Here is a 26,444-nt window from a genome sequence, read left to right on the forward strand (position 1 = left end):
TAGCACATTTGCTTATTTCCGATCTGAGGAAGAAGGGCAACCTTCGAAAGCTAATCAAGAAATGTATTAAGTTATGTCCAATAAAAAAGGTATCATCTCATTTTCTTTTCCATGTTTTATTTTGTTTGATTTCTATAGATTCTACATGGAATGTTGCTATTCCACTAGCAACATTCCATGTAGAAGTCAGCCCTTGTAGATCAGCAATGTGGCCGCGCAGGCTTCTGCTTCTGCTTCTGTGAGTCTGACGTCCTGCACGTACGTGCAGGACGTCAGACTCACAGAAACAGAAGCCTGCGCAGCCTTCTACATGGAATGTTGCTAGTGGAATAGCAACATTCCATGTAGAATCTCAAAGAGTAGCAACATTCCATGTAGAATCTCCAATGGTATCTATTTTACTGTCATAGTAATGCTTGAATGTTTTCACTTATATACACTGTCAGCTAGCACATTTGCTTATTTCCGATCTGAGGAAGAAGGGCAACCTTCGAAAGCTAATCAAGAAATGTATTAAGTTATGTCCAATAAAAAAGGTATCATCTTATTTTCTTTTCCATGTTTTATTTTGTTTGATTTCTATAGATTCTACATGGAATGTTGCTATTCCACTAGCAACATTCCATGTAGAAGTCGGCCCTTGCGGATCACCAACGTGGCCGCGCAGGCTTCTGCTTCTGTGAGTCTGACGTCCTGCACGTACGTGCAGGACGTCAGACTCACAGAAACAGAAGCCTGCGCAGCCTTCTACATGGAATGTTGCTAGTGGAATGGCTACATTCCACGTAGAATCTCCAATAGTATCTATTTTACTGTCATAGTAATGCTTGAATGTTTTCACTTATATACACTGTCAGCTAGCACATTTGCTTATTTCCGATCTGAGGAAGAAGGGCAACCTTCGAAAGCTAATCAAGAAATGTATTAAGTTATGTCCAATAAAAAAGGTATCATCTTATTTTCTTTTCCATGTTTTATTTTGTTTGATTTCTATAGATTCTACATGGAATGTTGCTATTCCACTAGCAACATTCCATGTAGAAGTCGGCCCTTGCGGATCACCAACGTGGCCGCGCAGGCTTCTGCTTCTGCTTCTGTGAGTCTGACGTCCTGCACGTACGTGCAGGACGTCAGACTCACAGAAACAGAAGCCTGCGCAGCCTTCTACATGGAATGTTGCTAGTGGAATAGCAACATTCCATGTAGAATCTCAAAGAGTAGCAACATTCCATGTAGAATCTCCAATGGTATCTATTTTACTGTCATAGTAATGCTTGAATGTTTTCACTTATATACACTGTCAGCTAGCACATTTGCTTATTTCCGATCTGAGGAAGAAGGGCAACCTTCGAAAGCTAATCAAGAAATGTATTAAGTTATGTCCAATAAAAAAGGTATCATCTTATTTTCTTTTCCATGTTTTATTTTGTTTGATTTCTATAGATTCTACATGGAATGTTGCTATTCCACTAGCAACATTCCATGTAGAAGTCAGCCCTTGTAGATCAGCAATGTGGCCGCGCAGGCTTCTGCTTCTGCTTCTGCTTCTGTGAGTCTGACGTCCTGCACGTACGTGCAGGACGTCAGACTCACAGAAACAGAAGCCTGCGCAGCCTTCTACATGGAATGTTGCTAGTGGAATAGCAACATTCCATGTAGAATCTCAAAGAGTAGCAACATTCCATGTAGAATCTCCAATGGTATCTATTTTACTGTCATAGTAATGCTTGAATGTTTTCACTTATATACACTGTCAGCTAGCACATTTGCTTATTTCCGATCTGAGGAAGAAGGGCAACCTTCGAAAGCTAATCAAGAAATGTATTAAGTTATGTCCAATAAAAAAGGTATCATCTTATTTTCTTTTCCATGTTTTATTTGTTTGATTTCTATAGATTCTACATGGAATGTTGCTATTCCACTAGCAACATTCCATGTAGAAGTCGGCCCTTGCGGATCACCAACGTGGCCGCGCAGGCTTCTGCTTCTGTGAGTCTGACGTCCTGCACGTACGTGCAGGACGTCAGACTCACAGAAACAGAAGCCTGCGCAGCCTTCTACATGGAATGTTGCTAGTGGAATGGCTACATTCCACGTAGAATCTCCAATAGTATCTATTTTACTGTCATAGTAATGCTTGAATGTTTTCACTTATATACACTGTCAGCTAGCACATTTGCTTATTTCCGATCTGAGGAAGAAGGGCAACCTTCGAAAGCTAATCAAGAAATGTATTAAGTTATGTCCAATAAAAAAGGTATCATCTTAATTTCTTTTCCATGTTTTATTTGGTTTGATTTCTATTGGTAATAACTGAGAAACTCCTGTTGAAATCTGATTTGAAGAAGAAATAAATATATATCACAGAACTGGCACACTTAGACTGACTCTGGACCTCGGCATGAAGGTAGCTCTGCCCTCATTATTTCATGACGTTGTTGAGACTGGCTACTTTTTTTTTTTTTTACATTACATAAGCAAGATCTTCCCGCAGATTAATAATGTATTTATTGCTTGTGCTCAGGCTCTTCTAGTGACACACCTTAAACCACTGCGGTGTGTGTGTTTATTTTTTTAAATTAGAAAACAAAAAAAAAAACACAGTTTGCTCCACCTTAGTTTGAAAATTCTGGGGGTAAGATTTTAAGATGTGATGGCCTTCGGCAGCCAAGTGCGCAGTACATTGCTGCTGAGTGTAATAAGCCAAGTGGTCTGAAGTGTTTACCATGTTGATCTACTTCTGAATGGCGCTTGCCATGTTGAAATATTGTAAGCCACATTGAGTCTGCAAATAGGTGGAAAAATGTGGGATACAAATACAATAAATAAATAAATAAATAAATTATGCTTGGTTAACAGATTGTTCCAGTATTTGATCTTGCTCCTAATTCCTATATTTATTGCATTTGTATCCCACATTATCCCACCTCTTTGCAGGCTCAATGTGGCTTACAATGTATTGTTCTTGGTGGTAATAGATTAGAACGTAATCACTTATTGTTACGTAGAGATGTGGAATAACATATTAGAAGTTTAGAGCAAGCAGATATTATAAAAAATAGTTGTGAGTAAAGGCGTGGGAGATGTATACATTTCTATTTGTTATTCTGTGTGGTATGCCTTTTTAAAAAGATGGGTCTTCAGTGATGTTCGAAAGTTTGTTAGTTCGCGGATCCTTCTCAGGTTGTGCGGCAGTGCGTTCCATAGCTTGGCACTCAAGTAGGTGAAGTTTGCTGCATGCATAAGTTTGTATTTTAGACCTGTGCAGCTTGGGAGATGAAGATTGAGGAATGTGCGGGCTGATCTTTTGGCGTTCCTTGTCGGTAAGTCTATCAAGTCTGACATATAGGCTGGGGCATCTCCAGGTGTTCTCAGAAGGTAGATGCATTCCTAAGTATCATGTGGAGTGATGTTGCCCATTCCGAGTTGTAACGTCTTGGGGTTACCAGTTCAATAGCTGTTTTCATATTTCTATTTCTAATTTGCAATCTGTATTTGGTGAGGGTCTGAATTTAGCCCCTACTTATGTTTGGGGGGGGTTTTCAGGGCTTCTTAGACATGGATAGATTTTTAATTTTAAAAAATGTAAGTTGGATGATGACAATGAATCAGGTCTGGCTGGCACTAGTTCAGGTTTTTGAATGCATGTTATTTGTAGGTAGTGGAGTTCCCCGGGGGTCTGTGCTGGGACCGTTGCTTTTTAACATATTTATAAATGATCTGGATATGGGAATAACTAGTGAGGAATTAAATTTGCTGATGACACAAAGTTCTTAAATTGCAAAAGGACCTTAGGAGACTGGGAATCCAAATAACAGATGATGTTTAATGTGAGCAAGTACAAAGTGATGTGTATGGGAAAGAGGAACCCAAACTATTGCCACATTATGAGTCATCACCTAGGAAAAGGGTCTAGGTGTCATCATTGATGATAGATTAAAATCCTCTACTCAGTTTGCAGCAGCAGCTAAGAAAGGAAATAGAATGTTAGGAATTATTAAGAAAGGAATGATAAACAAAAATGAGGACGTTATAATGCCTTTGTATACCGCCACATCTGAGATACAATGCCAGAACCAGACTATGCAGGCTATGCGGCAAAATGGAGCCAAGATCTGGAAAGCCAGATAACAGAGACTATGTTCAACGACCATGTACAGACACTCTGGCAGACTACAAAACTGGCAGAGCACTGGGAATTACAATATAAATTCGCATTAAGGATTTACATGGCACCTAGAAGAGCGTTCCATATGGGAGCATCAACGGTTGGAGCGTGTGGGAAGTGCCATCAAGAAGGGGCCACGTTGGCTCATATGTTTTGGACCTGCCCAAGAGTAGCCTGGTTTTGGAGAAGCATACTAAGGCAAGTAACAGAGCTCTGGTCTCGAAGATGGAACTATGATCCACAGCTGCTTTTTGGACATCCAAGGCTAAGCAAGCCCACACCGAAAGGACTTACAGACTTTGTAAAAAGAGCTACAGTGGTAGCAAAAAACGCAATTTTACAGGAGTGGTTGGGGAATAAACCACCATCACTGCAATACTGGCGAACTCAAATGCTCATGCTTTTACGTAAAGAACATTTGGAAGTGCGGAACCAGCCTCAGCTGAGGAAACAATTTGAATGCAGATGGTCACCCTTTTGGAACACTTTGACCCCAACAGCCCGGAGCCAGATACTGAACCTATAATCCTAGATGCTGCTGCTCACGCTGCCTCTGCTTGTTATTGGACATAGAAGGGGAGGAAGGGGAGGGTTTGGGGGAGGAAAGGGGATAAGGAATGGGGAGGGGTAGGGGAGTAGTCTAGGGGAGGAATAAAAAGATAAAATACAAATATGATGGTATGTCAACAGTAATTGTGGAAACAATTATGCAATGTGAAATGTAACAGCTGATTATGTGAACTTTAATACAAATGATTGAAACATAATGCCTTTGTATTGCTCTATGGTGTGATCGCACCTTGAATACTGTGTGCAATTCTGGTCACTACATCTCAAAAAAGATATAGCAGAATTAGAAAAGGTACAGAGAAGGGCAACAAAACTGATAGATGGGGATAGGACGATTTCCCCACGAAGAAAGGCTAAAATGGCTAGGACTCTTCAGCTTGGAGAAGAGACGACTGAGGGGAGATAAGTGGAGTGGAATGGGTAGACATCAATTGCTTTTGTACTCTTTCTAAAAATACTAGGACTAGGGGGCATACAATGAAGCTACTAAGTAGTAAATTTAAAATAAACCAGAGAAAATATTTCTTCCCTCAATGTGTAATTAAACTCTGGAATTAATTGCCAAAGAATATGGTAATAGTAGTTAGTTTAGTAGGATTCAAAAAAGGTTTGGATAATTTCCTAAAAGTCCATAAGCCAATGGTCCATCTAGCAGGATACTGGGCTATATGGACCACTGGTGTGACCCACTATGCCTATTCTTATTTTATGGACTTTGGAAATCCACTGCTTATTTCTAGGATACTGTCAATAAATACTGGCAATACTCTACTGTAATAATTAAATATACAATGCATAAACCAGTAGAGAGAATCCCAAGAGTATGTGTTGTTGTCCTAATATGGAACTCTGTGCTGTTTACTTGTAAAGGGAGAGTCTCATCCGGTCACCAAGATAATCTTTACCACCACCTTAGGTGTATATCTTTTAATGGTGACAATTTTAATCATTGACTTCCTCCCTCCTGCCTCTGTTTTGATATTTATATATTTTTTGTGATTTTTTTATAATTTTTGTCACTACTCAATGTTCACAGTCAAAATCGAAGCTTTTGAGTAGAAACTTGTTTAAGTCTCACAGATAGAAAATTTGATGTACTCCACTCGTCATTTTTGGTATATCTGGAATAAAACCTCTTGAAGTTGTTTCATTTGGAGGGAGCTGAAACAAGATTCTCTTGGTGGATTGTTGGGAGGTCTTCTTTGCCAATGTTGAAAGAGAATGAGCCTCCCTCTGGACTGGTACGTCGTGGCACAAACTGTACGGTGGCAATGCTTTCTAGGAAAGAGTAACAAAATTGGCTGTTTAAACTAAGAGGTGGAGGAGGAATAGGAGTGTAGCAATACTTGGACATATAGTAATTGGAGAGTCGATATCCTCCTGACAATCTTCTAGAAGTAGTAGAAGCTTGTGGCCTGGACAGAGTCCTTATAGTATTTATTTATTTATTTACGCATTCTTGTATCTCTCTGTTATCCAAAACAAGTTTTGGTTCAAAGTGGCTTACAATTTACATCCTTATGAAATTGCAATGATTGTTTACAGTTTGCCTTCTGATGGAAGTTGCAATTATGATTTACATTCAGAAGCGACTAGTGGTATGGAAGCAACTAACAGTGATGGTTTATGATTGCAAATATGATTTACATTCAGAAGCGGCTAGCGGTATAGAGGCGACTAACAGTGATGGTTTATGATTAGGAAGCGGAAAGATCTTCATTGGCTTAGTTACTTAGTTGTAGAATGTTTTTAAAGAGGTAGGTTTTCAATTCTTTTCTGAATTGGAGGTAGTTGGTGATACATTTTGTGAGTTTTAGTATCAAGTTACTACTACTTATCATTTCATTTGGAACCCAGGTAATTAAATCCAGCCATGTAGATAGATTTGTAGGTTATGTTTCTGCAGTTGGGTAGGTGAAGAAGCAGGTAGACTGTTTGATCATATCTATCATACATTCAGGTGACATACCGAATTATATTTTGTATATGATGGTGCTAGCTTTGAAGATTAGTTTTTCAAGCAGCGGAGTGGCTCTTTTGAATTTTGACTTCTTAAATATTAGTCATGCTGCTGTGTTTTGAACAGTTTGTAGCGATTTTAGCGTATTTTCCTTACACCCTACATATGCTGCATTACAATAGTCTAATTATGATAGTATCAACAACTGTACTATTATCCAGAGTGATTGACTTGGAAAATAGTCTCTCATCCTTCTCAGTTCCTCTATCTGTATGTTTTTTAATTAGGTCGGCCACTTCTTCAACTTTGTCACCAAACAAATTTTCTCCATGACAAGGGACATCTGCTAGGCCTTCCTGGACAACAGATTTGAGGTTGAAGACTCTGAACCAGGAGAGAAGTCGCATTGCCATCGCTAAGGTGGAAATGCGTGAACAGACATGAAAGGCCTGCATTGCCAGACGTTTACGACAGTCAAGAAGTTTTTTGTGAATCTTATAGAATTCCTCAGCTTTCTCGCGGGGGGGGGGGGGGGGGGGGGGAAGAGATTCCACGAAAGATAGAGTACTCTGTAGTAGAAATTTAAGTAAATTGTGGAATAAAATTGATGATCCAATATGTGATTGGTTAGCATTGAAGACTGAAAAGTTTTTCTGTCAAAAGATTTTAATGTTCTAGCTTCTCTCCCTTGAAGAGCAGAAGCATGAGATTTTGCACTGCGAGTGCGCTTTAAGGCAGATTCCACAACCAGGGAATGATAGAGAAGTTCTGAATAAGGTTCTTCCACTGTTTCCAATTTGAAAAGTATAGCTTCAGCCATCTCACAGACAAAGCCAGGACAAGATATACTGTCTAGAGGTCTCTCAGGTGGTGGTGAAGGATCAGATGGAATTCCATAGGACTCCTCAGCTGAGAGGTCCTGTAGGTCCTGATCCATCTTACCAGGAAAGGCCTGACTCTTCAAAGTAGCATTTATGGGAAGTACGTGGAACAGAGTGTTGTGACTAGATCGTTGGCTCTGCATTGAGGTGCTTTGAGGCAGATGAGTCTCCAAACTTGGAGAAAGTTCCTCTGGCAATGACGCATACATTGGTTGGGTTGGTGCCCAGTGGACAATCAACACCGAGCGGGCATGCGGGACGTCTCCTGTAACTCTCTCTCTGATGTATTGATGGGCTGGGCTGAGGCTAGCGAACGCACCCCTATATAGACTGCGAATGCAGTAGACCTGAAAGCTCCTCCTTAAGCATAGCCTGGATGTCCTCAAGAAGAGCAGACATTGGTACCGGCTGGGAAAGCAGTGTGGGCTCAGCCTGAGTAACAGCCTGTGCAGGTGTAGGAGATCTTGAAGACCTCAAAGGCTATGAAAATGGAGATAAGGAGAGCGGTCACTGTGGCATGGATGCTTCCCATGCATTGAGGACGTTGATGCAGGAGAGGTGTGGGCAGAGTGCCTGGTGGGAGAACAATGGTGATGTTTCTTAGACTTTTTACGTTGTAGGTCCTTTGATGCATGTAGTACCAATGAGGATGTAGTGTCTTTATGGGCACATGGCACCAAATCCAATGTCAGACCTTGCCGATGTTGCATCAGTGCACCTGATGTCAAGGCCGACGCCAATTCCGCATTGAGTACCGAGATGTCAAGGTCGACGCTGATGCAGATTCCATATCGAGTACCGAATCCCCTTCCCTGCTCGATGACGATATTGATGCAGAACCGAAAGGTTTTTCACGCTGGACTCTGCAGGCTTTAAAGGTCCTCGCTTGCATGCATAGGCAGAGGATACACTGTACGTCCCGGAGCTCTGGACCCATGCACTGAACACACCAGTTATGGGGGTCTGTGCCTGAAATCATCCTACTGCATCGAGTACACTTCTTAAAGCCACTTGGCACCTTCATTTACATGGAAAGAAAAATGGCCAATGCTAGGTCAAAAGGCCCAATGGACCAGGGAGCTCAAGTAGTCGCGTACCCGAAAATGGTTGATACTTCCTGGGCAAAAGAAGAGCTCAGAGGCCCTAAAAGGCTGAAAATTAAAAAAATTAAAATAGAAAAAATTATATAATTTGAAAATACTGAAAAATGAAGAATATACAGAAAAATGTCCCAGAAAAGGGAAGGAATCAAAAAGGCAAAAGTTGGACGCGCTGAGAGATTTAAAAACCAACCTCTCTGCTCCACAGAAAATGATAGACCACTGGTTCCACACTTGAGCGTGAAGGAACCCACGCAATGCAGAAGACACTGCCTCAAAGATTTAAAGTAACAGTGTACTTGGCAGTGTCTGCAGCAGGCTCCGTGGATAACCTCACCCCCATGTGAGATTATGCTTGCTTGTCCTCGGAGAAAAGATCACATTCTGTATTTAAAAAAAAACACAAGGCTACTTTGATGGGTTCAAGGACATTTTTCTCCCTGGTTTTTGCTCTGAAACCTCTGATTCATAATCAATGTACTATTAAAACCGAGACACAGATGTCCAAGAAGGCGTCTGTTATACTGTCAATGAAAATGACAGAACCTAATGTCATCTTTAACTGAAATTTCACTCTGAGTAAGCTGCCCTCCCTCTGCTTTGTTATGATAAGGCACACCAAACGAGTACCGGCTTCTTTCAGCTTTCTAAACCACCTAATGCCAGTCACTGAAAAGGATGCAATGTCGTATCTACACAAGTTTAACTGCCTAAGGTCATCTGTTCCAGGTCAACCCAAAAGGCTGGATTCAAGTTGTGGTCAGCCAACACTAAATTGAGTTGGCAACTCTCCTGCTTTTTTCCCCCCTAAAAGTACAAATTCAAATATGCCCCAAGGGAAAACCAGGACTGAACCAGCCTCTTCAGGTTGTCTTGGGTCAAGCGGCAACCAGACAATTGTCTGGGACACAGGCAGTGGTTCCTCTCTTGAGCCCCCATGCCCAAAGATTATATCCTCTGGGAACAACTATGGGCTTCCGAGGGGAAATGTTGTGCTCTAAGCTGGTAAAGAACAATTCTGTGGTTAGTTTTTAACTTTCTATTCCCCACCTCCTCCGATCTCAATAATTCCAAAGCCCTAACGTTTCTTTACTAATAATGTCTCACAGGTTTCTGATGTAACATCAGCCCACCCGATGTTAGAAGCCTTTATAAAACTCTTATATTTAAATTAGCCCCTGAGAGCTAGGCATGCCAACTATTAAAGTAAATACTCACCCCACTCCAAACACACACACACATGCAAAGACATCTGAAAAAAAAATAATTTCATGACAGAAAAAGTGTCATGAGTAACAAGTCTGTCTGTCATCAGTTCAGGCAATACTTTACCATCAGATTACACTGCAGTGCAATGAAGGGGCAAATCTTGGCATACTGGGCCCAGCTCAGGACAAAATGTTCATGGTAAAATTTTTATCAGTTAAAGTTAGGGTTCCAAGTACAAATCTGGAAGACTTTCAGTGCAAAAGCTATGTCTGTCTATAGCTGCATATTTATTAACAGGCAGTGCACAGGGCAAGGTCACCCTGACCCTGCGTTGTTACACATCTTCTTCCACCTGAACCTTCTCTCTTGTAAGCCCAGGATAAGTAAGATACGAAAAAGCATGAAGGGAAGGGGGACTTGATACACCGCAACTACATTCAAAGCGGTTTACATATGTACAGGTGATTATTTTGTACCTGGGGGCAATGGAGGGTTAAGTGATTTGCCCACAGTCACAAGGAAGGAGCTGCAGTGGGAATCGAACCCAGTTCCCCAGGATCAAAGTCCACTGCAGTAACCACTAGGCTACTCTTCCACTCATTCCACCAATAAGAGCCAACCTCATCAGTGATGTCACAATGGCTTGATTGCCTGACACTTGGCTCACTTCTGATATTGTGATGTCATAAGGGAAAGGGGGAAAGGGAACTGGGTCTTGATATACCGCCTTTCTGAGGTTTTTGCAACTACATTCAAAGCGGTTTACATATATTCAAGTACTTATTTTGTACCAGTGGCAATGGAAGGTTAAGTGACTTGCCCAGGGTCACAAGGAGCTGCAGTGGGAATCGAACCCACTTCCCCAGGATCAAAGTCCGCTGCACTAACCACTAGGCTACTCCACTGAGCACTGGATGCAAGTTGCTCTTTGTGTTGGAAGCAGCAGCAGTAGTTGCAGTAGTGGATCAAGAGTTCCACATGCTCTTATTCTAGTAGCTGCCAAGACAATCAACCAGCTGCCCACATTGCCTTTACCTGCACATGTGCATAAAGAGAGTTGGAGTCTGGGGCTGGGGGAGGTCGGTTCATAGCAGGGGATGGGATACAGGGAGAAAGAACCCGTGTGTGACAGGGCAACAGTAAGAGTCTACAGGCAACCAGAATGAAAGAAACAGGCGCTAGGGCAGCCAGGCAGGTGAAGCCACCTGAATTAAATGACTGCTAAGAACGGAGGAGCGTGTGAAGCGGACAGCAGCAGACAGGGGAAGGAGTCCTAAGCTGCACAACAGAGGGGCCAAATTGTGGTTGAAGGTCACAGAAATATTACTATAACAAGTGCTGACGTTGTGAGTAGCCCACAAATGCAACCTGGATTCTCTTCAAATGCCATAGGTGCCCCGAAGACTGCAGGAGAAAATTCACATGCAATGACAAGGAACAAAACTAGCAGCAGTGATGTGCACGCTGCATATACACATTTATTTATTTATTTACGTAGTAACATAGTAGATGACGGCAGAAAAAGACCTGCACGGTCCATCCAGTCTGCCCAACAAGATAAACTCATATGTGCTACTTTTTGTATATACCTTACCTTGATTTGTATCTGCCATTTTCAGGGCACAGACCGTAGAAGTCTTGCTCAGCACTAGCCCCGCCTCCCAAACACCATCCCCGCCTCCCCCCACCGGCTCTGCCACCCAATCTCTGCTAAGCTTCTGAGGATCCATTCATAACAATTATATTCCGCATAGTTCCGTAAGTGGTGATTAACAGTTCCGGAGAAGAGCAATACAATAGTTGAGGTAAAGGAGACAGAGTGGATTAGGTTACAGGAGGAAAGTTCGTCTTAAGATAAGAACTGAGAGGTACTAGGTTAAACTTCATTCGTAAAAGATTAACTTGAACAATTAGGAATATTAAACTGCAAATCCAGATAATTTAACATAAACAATTAAGACATAAAGAATACATTTTGTATAGGTACTTTTTGTTAATTGGCATTTAGGATGGGTTATCATTGTATGCTTTCTTAAATAAATAGGTTTTCAATCATTTACGGAAATTCACTATTCGTGGGTTATTCTTATGGATTTTGGTAATTCATTCCAAATTTGCGTGCATATGCAGGAGAAGCTAGATGCATACGTTAATTTATATTTCAGTCCCTTACAATTGGGATAGTGGAGATTCCACAGCGTACGTGATGAGCTAGATACAGATGTGACTTTACCCCTAAAGCTGGTAGTATTGGGGTGGTGGTGGTGGGGGGGGGGGGGGGTGTTAGCACTTCCTGCCATCCCACAGACACGTCAGTTAATTTTAAAAGTCTCCGGAAGACTTCTCTATTGTGATAAGCCCACACATGGCATTGGCCCTCTCTCCGTTTAGAAATTTGTTAAGACGCTGGTGGAGGTTTCAGTGCGTCTCTAGCTCCTGTTTTACAGCAAGTATCCTTCTGTACATCAGCTGCTCCACACAATGTAGGTGTGCTTTGAGGTGGAAAAGCCTGCTGGAAAAGGTCAGTGCCAGACAGGTACACTGGGAAAGGGCAACGCAACTTTACAAACCCAACGCAGCAGGAACGGGTCCAGGCTGATGGGTAAACCCTGGTTCTTTCCATCTGTATAGTCTTTGCTGCTGCACCACTGGAAGAACACAATGCAAAAAGAATTGTAAATTAACACCTTGCTTAACAGCCTCATTAATTTGTATTAACCAATAAAGTTATTAAGCGCAAATTATTTCGTGGTATGATTTCACTGGGCCTCTGAGAAAGCACCAAAGACAGATTTGGGGAATGTTTGGGATAAATACGGGAGGAGGGTTGGTAAGTCCCATTGCCCACAGCTTTTACAAGCAAGGAGGAATCTGGTGGTGGAGTTCATTTATAACATGGTAAATGACGGCAGATAAAGACCTGAACGGTCCATCCAGTCTGCCCAACAGTCACACTCATTATCAATTCACGATTAAACCAAGAATGAATGTAATATAAAATTCTTGATCATGGTTTTTCTTTGGCATTTCTGGGATATCAACTGTAGAAGTCCGCCCGGCACTGTCCTTATGTTCCAACTACTGTAGTTGCCATTGGAGTCCAGTCCAGCCTATCCAAATCCATCTTGCCATTTGTGAAACGCAGACTGTAAATGTCTGCCCGGCGCTGTCATTCCAGTTACTGAAGTTTTTGTCAAAGCCCTCTCTAGCCCATCCTAAGCCAGACTGCGGGACACAGACCGTACAAGTCTGCCCAGCATCGGCCTTAGTGCGTCACAGCTGGATTCGTCATCTAATGGCCACGACACATCCACATTTTTTTACACTATTTTCTAATTTGAAAATTTTATAAGCACCTCTACCAGTTGAGTAGACTGGATGGGGCATTTTGGTGGTGGCACAGCATATATTAATGTACGTTAAGCACAAAAGGCTGTGTGGTACCTGCTAAGAGTGTGCCTAGCATGCCCAGGAGCAGACCGAGGCAGAGATGAGATGTCATATCTGCCCCGCCCGGTCTGGCATCTCCCCATTTCCCTCCTCAACCCTCTTCCCCGCAGAGTAGCCTAGTGGTTAGTGCAGTGGACTTTGATCCTGTGGAACTGAGTTCGATTCCCACTCCAGCTCTTTGTGACTCTGGGCAAGTCACTTAACCCTCCATTGCCCCTGGTACAAAATAAGTACCTGTATGTAATATGTAAACCGCTTTGAATGTAGTTGCAAAAACCTCAGAAAGGCGGTATATCAAGTCCCAATTCCCCTATTTGAGATTCTACATGGAATGTTGCTACTATTTGTAGATTCTACAGATCAGGGCCGCCGAGAGGGGGGGACAGGGGGGACAAAAGTCCCCGGGCCCGGGCCTCCAGGGGGGCCCGACGCCGCATGCCCATAGCTCCGCCCCTCCCCTCCGAGTTCCAGGGCCCGCCCATCATCCGTCGAGTTCCAGGGCCCACCCGTCGTCCGTCCCTTTCACCCGAGTTCCAGGGCCCACCTTCTGTCCCTCCCTCCATCCGATTCCGAATCATGTCAAAAGCGATCGTCTTGTTCTTATCTGACCTCGTGGTTACGGCGCGAGCAGCACGCGGTGAAAATCGTGCAGGCTCGCGCTTCAGCCTTCCTTTGTCTGTCTATCAGCTGAGGTCCCGCCCTCATTTCCTGTTTCTGCAAGGGCGGGACCTCAGCTGATAGACAGACAAAGGAAGGCTGAAGCGCGAGCCTGCACGATTTTCACTGTGTGCTGCTCGCGCTGTAACCACGAGGTAAGAAGATCGCTTTTGACATTCGGACGGAGGGAGGGAGGGGTGGGGGCTTTGTTCTCGGAAGGAGGGGGGCCTTGGATCTCAGAGGGAGGGAGGGGGGCCTTGGATCTCTGAGGGAGGGCTTGGATCTCTGAGGGAGGGAGGGCTTGGATCTCAGAGGGAGGGAGGGAGGGAGGGGGTCTTGGATCTCCGAGGGAGGGAGGGCTTGGATCTCTGAGGGAGGGAGGGGGGCCTTGGATCTCTAAGGGAGGGCTTGGATCTCAGAGGGAGGGAGGGGGGTCTTGGATCTCTGAGGGAGGGAGGGCTTGGATCTCAGAGGGAGGGAGGGGGGTCTTGGATCTCTGAGGGAGGGAGGGCTTGGATCTCAGAGGGAGGGAGGGGGGCCTTGGATCTCGGAGGGAGGGAGGGGGGCCTTGGATCTTGGAGGGAGGGAGGGCTTGGATCTCAGAGAGAGGGAGGGGGGCCTTGGATCTCGGAGGGAGGGGAGGGCAGGGGGGAGAAAGAACATATCACTGGACAGGAGGGGAGAGAAGAGATTGCTGGACAAGAGGGGAAGGCAGGGCAGGGGGAGAGAGAAGAGATTGCTGGACAAGAGGGGAGGGCAGGGGGGAGAGAAGAGATCGCTGGATAAGAGGGTAGAGGCATGGGGGAGAGAGAAGAGATTGCTGAATAGGAGGGCAGGGGAGAGAGAAGAATTGCTGAACATGGATGGATGATTGGAGGGGCAGGGGAGAGAGGAAATTTACTGGATATGGGTGGATGGAGGAGAGGGAAGTCAGGAAGGAGATGCACATGGATGGAGGTGAGGGAAGAGATGAGAAATGCTGGACATGGATGGAGTGGAGGGCAGGGAAGAGAGAAGAAATGTTGCACAAGGATGAAGGGAAGGAAAGACAAAGGAAGGAGATGCACACAGATGGAGGGAAAAGGAGAGAGGAGAAATGCTGGACATAGATGGAGGGGAGGGAAGACAGGAAGTACATGCACATGGATGGAGGGGAGTGAGGAGAAATGCTCATGGATGTAGGGGAAATTGCTGAATTTAAGGGCTGGATCGGAACACTTTCAGGGCAGATGCTGAAACTGGAGGAATGATAGGGACAGGGCTACAGATGGTAGACAGGACGCATAAGGACACAGGAGGATGGTGGACATGGTGAGAGAAAAAAATATCAAATGGAAAGAAGACACTGCATAAAACAGAAGACACTGGGACCAAAGCGAATAGAAAAACTATGATCAGACAACAAAGGTAGAAAAAAGTATTTTATTCAGAATTTTTTATGTCAGCTTTTGGAAATGTGTATCTGTGATGTTTTTCATGTAAGTTTCAATTTTTCTAGTATTGCTGCATGCTGAGTCTGACTTCTTCAGGTAACTTTCTAGTTCAGTATTTTGCCTTCATATTTTTTTTATTTCTAGTTCTTTGTGTCATATCTGTTGCCATGTGTTTTTCATGTGTGATAAGGTACAGTATTCTGCTAGTGTGTAGTACTTGCAGCCCTTTTTGTTTTGTTTTTCATTAGGTTGTGTACTGGTGTTTTAGAGCCCGGTATAATTATAGTGCTGCCTTTCCATGCATAAGGTTGTAGCTCGTCCTGTCCTTGGAATTAGTGCTGTTATGGTTTGGTAAGGTTATGAGTGGGTTTTTGCACAAGTTTGTGTATAGTGTTTTGCAGTGGAGAGATTGTGTTTTGACCTTACTGAGGTAGCACCAAAACATCAGAAAAAGTGTAGAGCCTAAATCATGACACACTACCTCTTGAAGGATATACATATAGTGCAGGGGCCCGGCCCGGTGGCGGGTGGAGCAGCCGTGACCTCGGGGGGGGGGGGGGGGCCCAGGGGCAGCCTTGTCCCGGGCCCGGCCCAGTCTCTCGGCGGCCCTGCTACAGATTCTACATGGAATGTTCCTATTCCACTAGCAACATTCCATGTAGAAGCCTGCCCTTGCAGATCAGCAACGCAGCTGCGCAGGCTTCTGTTTCTGTGAGTCTGAGGTCCTGCACATATATGCAGGACGTCAGACTCACAGAAACAGAAGCCTGCGCGGCCACATTGCTGATCTGCAAGGGCAGGCTTCTACATGGAATGTTGCTAGTGGAGGAGTAGCCTAGTGGTTAGTGCAGCAGACTTTGATGCTGGGGAACTGGGTTCAATTCCCACTGCAGCTCCTTCTGACTCTGGCCAAGTCATTGAACGCTCCATTGCCCCTGGTACAAATAAGTACCTGAATATATGTAAACCGCTTTGAATGTAGTTGCAAAAACCTCAGAAAGGCGGTATATCAAATCCCCTTTCCCTATTTGAGATTCTACATGGAATGTTGCTACTATTGGAGATTCTGTTGCTACTATTTGAGAATCTATATGGAATGTTAATGTTGCTATTCCACTAGCAACATTCCATGTAGAAGCCTGCCCTTGCAGATCAGCAACGCAGGCTTCTGTTTCTGTGAGTCTGACATCCTGCTAGTGGAGGAGTAGCCTAGTGGTTAGTGCAGTGGACTTTGATCCTGGGGGAACTGAGATCTATTCCCACTGCAGCTTCTTCTGACTCTGGCCAAGTCACTGAACCCTCCATTGCCCCTGGTACAAAATAAGTATCTGAATATATGTAAACCGCTTTGAATGTAGTTGCAAAAACCACAGAAAGGCAGTATATCAAGTCCCAATTCCCTTTCCGAAAGGCAGCAGCAATTCCCACAGGTTGCCCTGCTGTGGTGCCACTGCATCAACCTCTTTGCTCTACTGTGTCCCGCCTCTGAGGAAACAGGAAGTTACGTCAAGAGGCGGGACGCAGTAGGGAGAAGAGGCTGGTGACGGCAGCAGGGCAACCTATGGGGGGCATCACTACCGTTGCCACTGCTGCCTTTTGGAAAAGAAAAAAAATAAGGTAAACGTGGGGAAGAGGGTTGAGGAGGGAAGGGGATAGTGCCGCCTGAAGCCCCCACCTCAGCTGGCCTAATGATAGAGCATGCCCTTTGTAACAACTATACTAAAAGGTATTTTCCCACACATGCTCCCTTAACGCCTCTTCTCGGGGAGGTATTAAAGGCACTCGCTCTACCTGCACAAGTAACTGCAGTGTTCTCCACCCCCTAATATGACACGCAATTAACATGGGAATCAGCGTGGTCACAGTTACTGAGCTAATCTGCCTAAAACACCTTAGCAAAAGGGTCTCACTAGGCTTATACTTTAGGACTTACATATAAACCAGACTGAAGATATGTAATGTTTGAACTGTTAACTGCTATTAATTCATACCATGTATTTGTTCTGACCAGAATCGGCTAACGCTGCTAACAGTAATATGTAAGCCACATTGAGCCTGCAAAAAGGTAGGAAAATGTGGGATACAAAAGCAACTCATAATGATAATAATGCTGATTTAAAGCAAAGATTTCTTCTGCGCTGGTCGACTCATCTCAAAGCTGGGGGCTCCTTCCTGGATGTACTACACTAAAACCAACCCACCCCCTTTGAACTCTACTGCCTTCCCAAGACACTTCACTTGGGCCACATTGACAACTGCATTCATAATTCTGCTCCCCACCGCTGGTGTTAAATAGAAAAAAATGTTACATGACCTTTAATGATATTTTAATTATAAACACTCATATGTACAGTGAACTCTGTCACAAGGGGGAAAATGAATACCAGGACAAAGATTTCATTTTAGGCATTTTTTTTTTATTACTAAATAGTAGAATTATAAACAGATCAAAATAAAAGGAGAAAAAAAATATATTAAAGCCAAAATGTGATTTTTATTTTAATCTCTGACAAGTCACAGAAGACTTGAGTAACGCAGCCAAAACGTTGAGAAAATATCTCTTTCTATATACATATAGATAAGATAAATACATATATCTATATGCACAGACACTACTGAAACTAACTAGGTGACAAGTTACACAGTTGGTCAAAGATCTGTAAAATTCTTAACAGATTGTTATTGTTCAGAGTGGTGTCATCATGTGATTTCCATCTATGAGCATAAGAATCTCAAATCCTATTTTTCAGAGTGGTTTCTTAAATCAAATGCAGGTAAGACTTTTCATTGTGCAGTGAAAAAATTACCAAATTTCTATTGATCAGACTGAGTCCCCTTCCACTCTGTTGGCCACCCCGGCCCATTAAGGGCCCAGTTTTCCATTATTAGATGCACTGGTAGTACGTATATATTGGTCATATATATATTTTGCTTGCGTAATGTGATCCACAGATATAAACAGGAAATTAACTGGTATGATTATTTTTAAAGACGGATGAATTCATTTGCAAAGTTAACGCATGGTTCCACCTCCTGTTGCTAGTTTAGCTAGTGGAAAACTCTGTTCTCGCACTGCTGCCTACGGTCCCTACTCTCTGAATGAATACATGTTAGGAAATGTTTGGGCTGCTCTTTAATGCTGATCTGAATTTTTCTCCCAGATGTTTTGACTCCGTTCTCGAACGTGATGCAAGCAGGAGCATCGGAACCTCCTCAGATGCAATGTCAGAAAGCTACCGAAAACAAAAACATCTTTCCACACGGAAACACTCCTCCTCCGCCTCCAACCTGGCCCAAAATTCTGCTCTACTGCGATATATATCCAAACCACATGAATTTGCTTAAAGGCTGATTGTCCAGTCGTAGGATGATTGCTCTTAACCTACACAGGCCATGCTAGGTTCATTTACATTTCTACCTTTTCCTACAATTTAAAGGGGAGCAGCCACTTCTGTTTTACCCCAGCAACTCCCTTCCTGGTCCCTTTGTGTTTCGACCTCGGAGCTATGCTCATAGTAACATAGTAGATGACGGCAGAAAAAGACCTGCATGGTCCATCTAGTCTGCCCAAGACAAACTGATATGCATATACCTTACCTTGAATTTGTACCTGTCCTTTTCAGGGCACAGACCATATAAGTCTGCCCAGCAGTATTTCCTGCCTCCCAACCACCAGTCTCGCCTCCCATCACCGGCTCTGGTACAGACCGTATAAGTCTGCCCTCCCCTATCCTCGCCTCCCAACCACCACCCCCTCTTCCCCCCAACTGCTCCGCCACCCAATCTTTGCTAAGCTTCTGAGGATCCATTCCTTCTGCACAGGATTCCTGTATGCATATCCCACGCATGTTTCAACTCCGTTACCGTTTTCATCTCCACCACCGCCCGCGGGAGGGCATTCCAAGCTCCATATGCCTTCATTTGTAATTAAGGTCTACTCTCTAAGCAGCGAGCCCTCCTTCACAGCCCCACAGAATTACCCCATTTCATGATAACTGCGGCTACGAAGCCCTATCTTTCTCCGAAGTGCCTACAGGATATTTTCGTAGATCTATCTGGTGTACTTATGTTTCCCTATAGTTTTATGCTCACACTGTGAATGTAAACATTGCTCTACCATAACACACTTGGAGGCCTCTAATGGGAAAATAATGAAATAAAGATGTTGGTCACATTGACAATTTATAGTTTTCTAAATACTCTGTTTACATTAGCTGAGCCCATCACCCACAGAGCCCTAAGTCTGTCCCACAGTAATGAGCAGCTTTGCCACCTGCTGACTCATGGGCTGGTCCTGACTGCCACATTTTCTTCCTTAATATCACTGTAAATTAATTATCATCATCAGTTACCATAGCAACGTGGCAGAAACTGTATGAATGCCAGGCACAGCAGCACCAAATTAAAACATGGCAGAGGAGAGAGTTTCAAAGACGATGTTTCCAAAATCAGTATCCTGGTGTAGGTATAAATGTTCATTTACAATCAGACCTGTGCTTAAGTGCATCGTGCTCCGACTGCTACTTTGCTTCCATCAGGCTGGAGACCAGTATCTGAGCTGCCACCATCCTTGGAGAACTAACGGTCAAGAGGAAATCTCTCTCCTATGAGCTAACTTCCAGGTAGTCAGGGTCCTCCCGGCTGCTTCCCAGCTTACTGTCTACCGACACTGGCAGGAACAGCCATAACCCCATGCGACTCAACTCCAGTCCAGTGACATCAGATGTGGCAGCAACTCTGCAACTGCCACTTTTTCAGATGTCTAGAGAAATACTTTGGCCTAGCAGAAGGAGCGATAAGCAAAACAACACGAAGGGGGTCTGAAAGACCAAGAAAGAAATGACCCAAAGAAGAGAGAGGAGTAGGTAGGGAGAGACATGAGTGGGAATCAGCGGGATATGACAGGTTAACGGAGTGGGATGCAAGGGAAAGAGAACGGTAGAAAGGCAGGAGAATTAACAGAGGGGCACAGAGAGAATGCGACAGAAGGGAAGAAAATCAAAAACAGTCTAAGAAACGACAAGACAGATGAAGCTTGAAGAAAGACTAAAATAAAAAGCAGAAAGCATTTCCAGAGGGTGAATCACACCAGGATGCACAAAGGGGCTAGAAAACTATATTTAATTTGATAATTTTTGTCTTTATTAGTTCAGTTCAGCTAATATTTGGCTTTCAGAGCCAAGTCAGCATCATTGGCTGGCCTCTACCATTTTCTGGTTCACTCACCTCAGGTTGTCTGTCGGGACGGATGAAGTAGGAACATTAAACAGGAAGCACATCTCTTCCAGCACACCAGTAACCCAGACCTCAAGGAACATCCAGATAGTCCGGTTTTCAGGATACCCATTTGCATACCAAGGAGGCAGTGCATGCAGATCTCTCTCACGTATATGTATTGTGCATATCCTGAAAACCTGAGTGGCCAGGTGTGCGCCCAGGACCGAGTTGAGAAGCAGCGCAATAGGCCATGGAAGGGGACAGGGGCAACAACGCTGGAAAATATTTCTACACAGATAGGCTGCTGGATGGAATGAGATCATAGAAACAGAGAAAATTGTAGGCAGATAAAAGACCATATGGCCTATTCAGTCTGCCCATCCAGGCCATCTACTCTTCTTTTTTTTTTTAGTTACATTTGTACCTCACACTTTCCCACTCATGGCAGGCTCAATGCGGCTTACATGGAGCAAAAGAGGGTAAAGTGACTTGCCCAGAGTCACAAGGAGCTGCCTGTGCCTGAAGTGGGAATTGAACTCAGTTCCTCAGGACCAGAGTCCACCACCCTAACCACTAGGCCACTCCTCCACTGTTGCTACTATTTGAGATTCTACATGGAATGTTGCTATTCTACTAGCAACATTCCATGTAGAAGTCGGCCCTTGCAGATCACCAATGTGGCCGCGCAGGCTTCTGCTTCTGTGAGTCTGACGTCCTGCACGTACGTGCAGGACGTCAGACTCACAGAAACAGAAGCCTGCGCAGCCTTCTACATGGAATGTTGCTAGTGGAATAGCAACATTCCATATAGAATATCCAATAGTAGCAACGTTCCATGTAGAATCTCCAATAGTAGCAACATTCCATGTAGAATCTCCAATAGTATCTATTTTATTTTTGTTACATTTGTACCCTGCGCTTTCCCACTCATGGCAGGCTCAATGCGGCTTACATGGAGCAATGGAGGGTTAAGTGACTTGCCCAGAGTCACAAGGAGCTGCCTGTGCCTGAAGTGGGAATTGAACTCAGTTCCTCAGGACCAGAGTCCACCACCCTAACCACTAGGCCACTCCTCCACTGTTGCTACTATTTGAGATTCTACATGGAATGTTGCTATTCCATGTAGAAGTCAGCCCTTGCAGATCACCAATGTGGCCGCGCAGGCTTCTGCTTCTGTGAGTCTGACGTCCTGCACGTCAGACTCACAGAAACAGAAGCCTGCGCAGCCTTCTACATGGAATGTTGCTAGTGGAATAGCAACATTCCATGTAGAATCTCCAATAGTAGCAACATTCCATGTAGAATCTCCAATAGTATCTATTTTATTTTTGTTACATTTGCACCCTGCGCTTTCCCACTCATGGCAGGCTCAATGCGGCTTACATGGAGCAATGGAGGGTTAAGTGACTTGCCCTGAGTCACAAGGAGCTGCCTGTGCTGGGAATTGAACTCACTTCCTCAGTTCCCCAGGACAAAAGTCCACCACCCTAACCACTAGGCCACTCCTCCACTCCACTCCACTCCTTAGAGATCCTATGTACTTGTCCCAAGTGGAGGAGTAGCCTAGTGGTTAGTGCAGTGGACTTTGATCCTGGGGAACTGGGTTCGATTCCCACTGCAGCTCCTTGTGACTCTGGGCAAGTCACTTAACCCTCCATTGCCCCAGGTACAAATAAGTACCTGTATATACTACGTAAACCGCTTTGAATGTAGTTGCAAAATACCACAGAAAGGCGGTATATCAAGTCCCATTTCCCTTCCCTCTCTTGAATTCAGGTTCTGTTGTTGTCTCCACAACTTCCATGAAGTCACCACCCTTTCTATTAAGAAGTATTTTCTCAAGTTACTTCTGCGTCTACCCCCTTTCACCTTCATCCTATGCCTCTTCGTTCCAGAGCTTCCTTTCAATTGAAAGAGACTCAACTCCTGTGCACTTAAGCCACTTAGTTATTTAAATGTCCCTATCATACCTCCCCCTCTCTCGCCTTTCTTCCAAACTATACATATTGAGATCTTTAACTCTCTCCCCATATGCTTTACGACAAAGGTCACTGCCATTTTAGTAGCCACCAGCCTCTGGACCAACTCCATCCTGCTTCCATCTTTTTGAAGGTGCCGTCTCCAGAATTGTATACAATATTTTAAACGAGATTGATTTGCATATAATAAAGGCAATGCATGTAAATCTCTCTCATGCTTATTCAACTGGGCTATTCTGAACATACTGAGTAAGGTATGTCCTGAGGACTGGACTGAACATTTAATCTACCTTAATACATTTGTGACTGATTTTCATGAGTTCAGCAGGTCTTGTAAACAGATTAACCCACTATGATGACAACACCTGAAACGTCTTTATTAACCCAGTTTTGCCTATAAAGGTGGAATCATACTATTTCCTTCCTCTGTATGCTCAAAATCATTTCAGGTTTCCACAAGTACAGTTGGATTAACCATAGCTGCCTCTTTCCTCTCCTCTCTCTGTCAGTAACACATTTCCACAAACTGTAAGCTGTTTTGGGGGGGGGGGGGGGGGGGGGGGTCAGGGCTGGCTCAAGGGACTGTAATGCTCTGAGGTGCTTTTTTTTTTTTTTTTTTTTTTTAATTTGTACCCCGCACTTTTTCCCACTGATGGCAGGCTCAATGCGGCAGGCAATGGAGGGTTAAGTGACTTGCCCAGAGTCATAAGGAGCTGCCTGGGCCGGGAATCGAACTTTGGCATTAGCACTCCCAACAATCTGGAATCTCCCTCCCCCACTGGTGATAAAGGGTGCCAAAATCTCAGTCTGGCATATCTCCTTCTCTTCTCACCATCTTGTGGATACCAAACTGCAGACAGGGGGAAGGGGGGGGGGGGGGGGGGGAGAGAGAGAGGGAGAGATGCATGACAGGGATTTTGGCGCCCTTTATCACTGGTGTCCTGAGCCAGTGCCTGGTGAGCTTGCTCTGGGGGATGGTTGGTGGCTTTCCAATTACTGAGGTGAGAGGTTTGGTCACACTAGGCTAAAATTCTCATATGAAAATGTTTGTAAGCTCTTTTGGGAAGGGACCCACGGTCTGTTCTTTTTTTTTTTTTTTGCTGAATCCTGGCTGGTCTTTACCTGTCTTCACATTTTGGAGGTTTTATTTTTTGTTTGTGTTTTTTACAGTCACATCGTTCTTCTCCACTATATAATTTTGTATTTGGCGTTGTTAAGCTGTATGACTACTAAACATAGCTATGGAAAGCTCACTCACACAGGACATGTGCTCAGCCAGCCTAGCACGTGATCATTCCTGTAGGTATCCGTGTCAGCAGGGGGTTTTCCCCTTTCAGTCCTCATCCAGCGCTCTTCCTCACCCCCCCCCCCCCCCAAAAAAAAAAAAAAAAAGTCAAGCACCCAAAGACAACTATCTTGCTCCCCAGCAGCACTGCATCTCTTGTGCACTGGACCTACTCAGCACCATTATATACTTGCTGGGAGATATGTTAGATGGAATATAATGTTATCGCATTATGTATGCTGCAGTTCACTAATTACAGAAATTACAGGGTCAACACGTAAAGACGCTAAGCAATTAAAAGAATTTAGTACCTGAGAGACGAACGATAATCTCAGTAAAGGCAAAGAAATCTGGGGATTGTGGGGCTCTAAACCCTGTACATGGCACTGGCTGCCAGGCAATGAGAGCTGTACAAGATAGTTCAGTCCGAGTTCAGTCTTCCAGTCGTACAGCTTTGGGAAATCAATTGTACTATTGGCAAATTCATACCATCAGAGAACATAAAGCAGATTGATAAATCTGTAACATCCATTTCTTTTCTGTTTTATGTGATAGAAATAGTCTCATTTGTAGCAAACGGATCACAGAATCAAGTGAAGAACAGACTATGCTAAGGTCCTGAGACATTAAAGAAAATGCTAGGTCATTATTACTCCACTGAAAAACTGAATCATATCAGGACATCTACTGGAAGGGTTACTTAAAGCTGTTGCTTCTGCAAATATTCATAAAGAGCAGAGAACTGCCTACTGTCCAGCGACACGGCTTCTGCAAAGAGGCAGCATCGAAAAAATACCTGCAGCACTGCAGGCGTTGTCAAAGTGAAAACATTTTTCTTGCATACCGCCAACAGACTGTAAACATGAAACCCTACGCCAGAAGGTGAATTTACTGTAACTGGATCTTTTAGAAAGCAAACAAATGTCTTCTATTTATTTCGTGCAAAGCTTTTCTTTTCCCCTTTGTCTAAGTATCTGTAAAGCAGAGCTCAAGTGTTTCGACTCCCTCTTTCTAGAGCTCACCCACTATGACAATGTGAAAACCCCTGTTTGCTTATGCACTAAGCAGAATGAGAAATCTACTGTCACATATTTCCAGCAGATCTTCAAGTCTTAGAATGTTTCAGCCAGGTTCTTCCCCCCCCAACCTCCCACCCCCCAAAAAACAGCAGGCTTCCTTGTTCACGGTTTTATGTTGCAAGAGAATCTTCTCTCTCTGGTGGCCTGCAGTCCTGAACATTTTCTGGTCAGAGCGTCTTCACCAAGCCTGCTAGAAGTCATGGCATGCCATGGGTAGTCTGCTCCGAGGGTACAGCTCTCTTCCCAGAGAGCAGGTCCTTTCAGTCCATGGACTGGGGGAGGATGCTGATGTGCAGGAAGTTGTCCGGATAGCTCAGGTGTTCACTCAGCCACTGCAAAGGAGTCTCCAGCATCGGCTCGATCCCATGGATCACAACTTGAAACTTCTCGCCATCTGGGCACAAAAAGAAAAGAAACAGGGTACTTCAGAGTGCACTGACCAGCAAACATAAGGTGTTCTGTATGCATGCTACAAGAACCACAGTGGTGTATCTGGTTTTACTGAGCTTCTGGGCTATATTTTCATTATGTATCCTTTCCTTCTAACACCCTCCAGCAGCATAAATACGAGGTCACAATCAGAATTTGAATGAAGAGACCCTCCCACCCCTCAATATATATCCAAACTGTTGTCAATAATTCAAGAATAAAGTGCTGTTACATAATAAGGAAGGCAAAAAATGGAGACTAGCACAAGTGAAAAGGACATACACACCCCTCTGAACAGAATATTGGCAGTTTCTCAACACACACACACACGACTAACCATTGTTACAGAATTAGGGATTCCACATAATGTGTATGTTTCTCTAATTACTCAGATAGGCACATGAATAAGGGAAAGATTTAGCCAAAACGATCAGTACGGGTGCAATGAAGAGAGAGGTGTTGCTGGTGGGAGGTAAGGCATACCGAGGGTGGGGCGGTCCACCACAGGTGCAAGCTGCGGGGGGGGGGGGGGGGGTGCAAGGAGCAGCCGCATGGCTATTGGCTTCACCGGTTCCCTGAGGGAGCAGGGAACCGGTGGAGCCAACAGCCATGCGGCTGCTCCCAGCACCCGAGGAGGTAAGAGCAATGCACCCGGGGTGGTGGGGGGGGGGGGGGGGCACGATGCATCCGGGGGGGGGGGGTGGGGTGTGCACAGTAGCAATCATCCCTGAGTGGCAGCTGACCAAGGAACACCGAGATTTTAACCTGCCCGGATGTGGATTGTAGCATCTCAACCACAGGAATCCTGAACTCACTTCAAGGGAGTAAGGGACTCTCTCTTCAGAAAAGTGGTAACACAACTCACAAGGCAATAAGCAGGTTACAGAAAAGAGGAATTTTGGAGCAGAGCGTTTAAAAAAAATTTTGTTCCTAAATACCAAAATGCTCAGTATGTACAGTTCCTTGTGAAAAGTCTTCACATCCTTGAACCTTTTCCAAACTCTGTTGTAGGAGACTGATTCACCGA

General features: G+C 44.2%; 1 protein-coding gene across 2 annotated transcripts in view; it reads right to left on the reverse strand.

The window, feature by feature from the left end:
- Window positions 1-24,436: 24,436 nt before the first annotated feature.
- Window positions 24,437-26,444, reverse strand: part of ATG5 (autophagy related 5) — a 299,869-nt gene continuing 297,861 nt past the window's right edge. For both annotated transcript variants that reach the window (XM_030199172.1, XM_030199171.1), the window contains one exon: window positions 24,437-25,382. In XM_030199172.1, the coding sequence (XP_030055032.1) occupies window positions 25,249-25,382 (134 nt within the window). In that variant the 3' untranslated portion in view covers window positions 24,437-25,248. The remainder of the gene's footprint in view (window positions 25,383-26,444) is intronic.

This window comes from Microcaecilia unicolor, chromosome 3, assembly GCF_901765095.1.
Source record: "Microcaecilia unicolor chromosome 3, aMicUni1.1, whole genome shotgun sequence".
Lineage (NCBI taxonomy): Eukaryota > Metazoa > Chordata > Amphibia > Gymnophiona > Siphonopidae > Microcaecilia > Microcaecilia unicolor.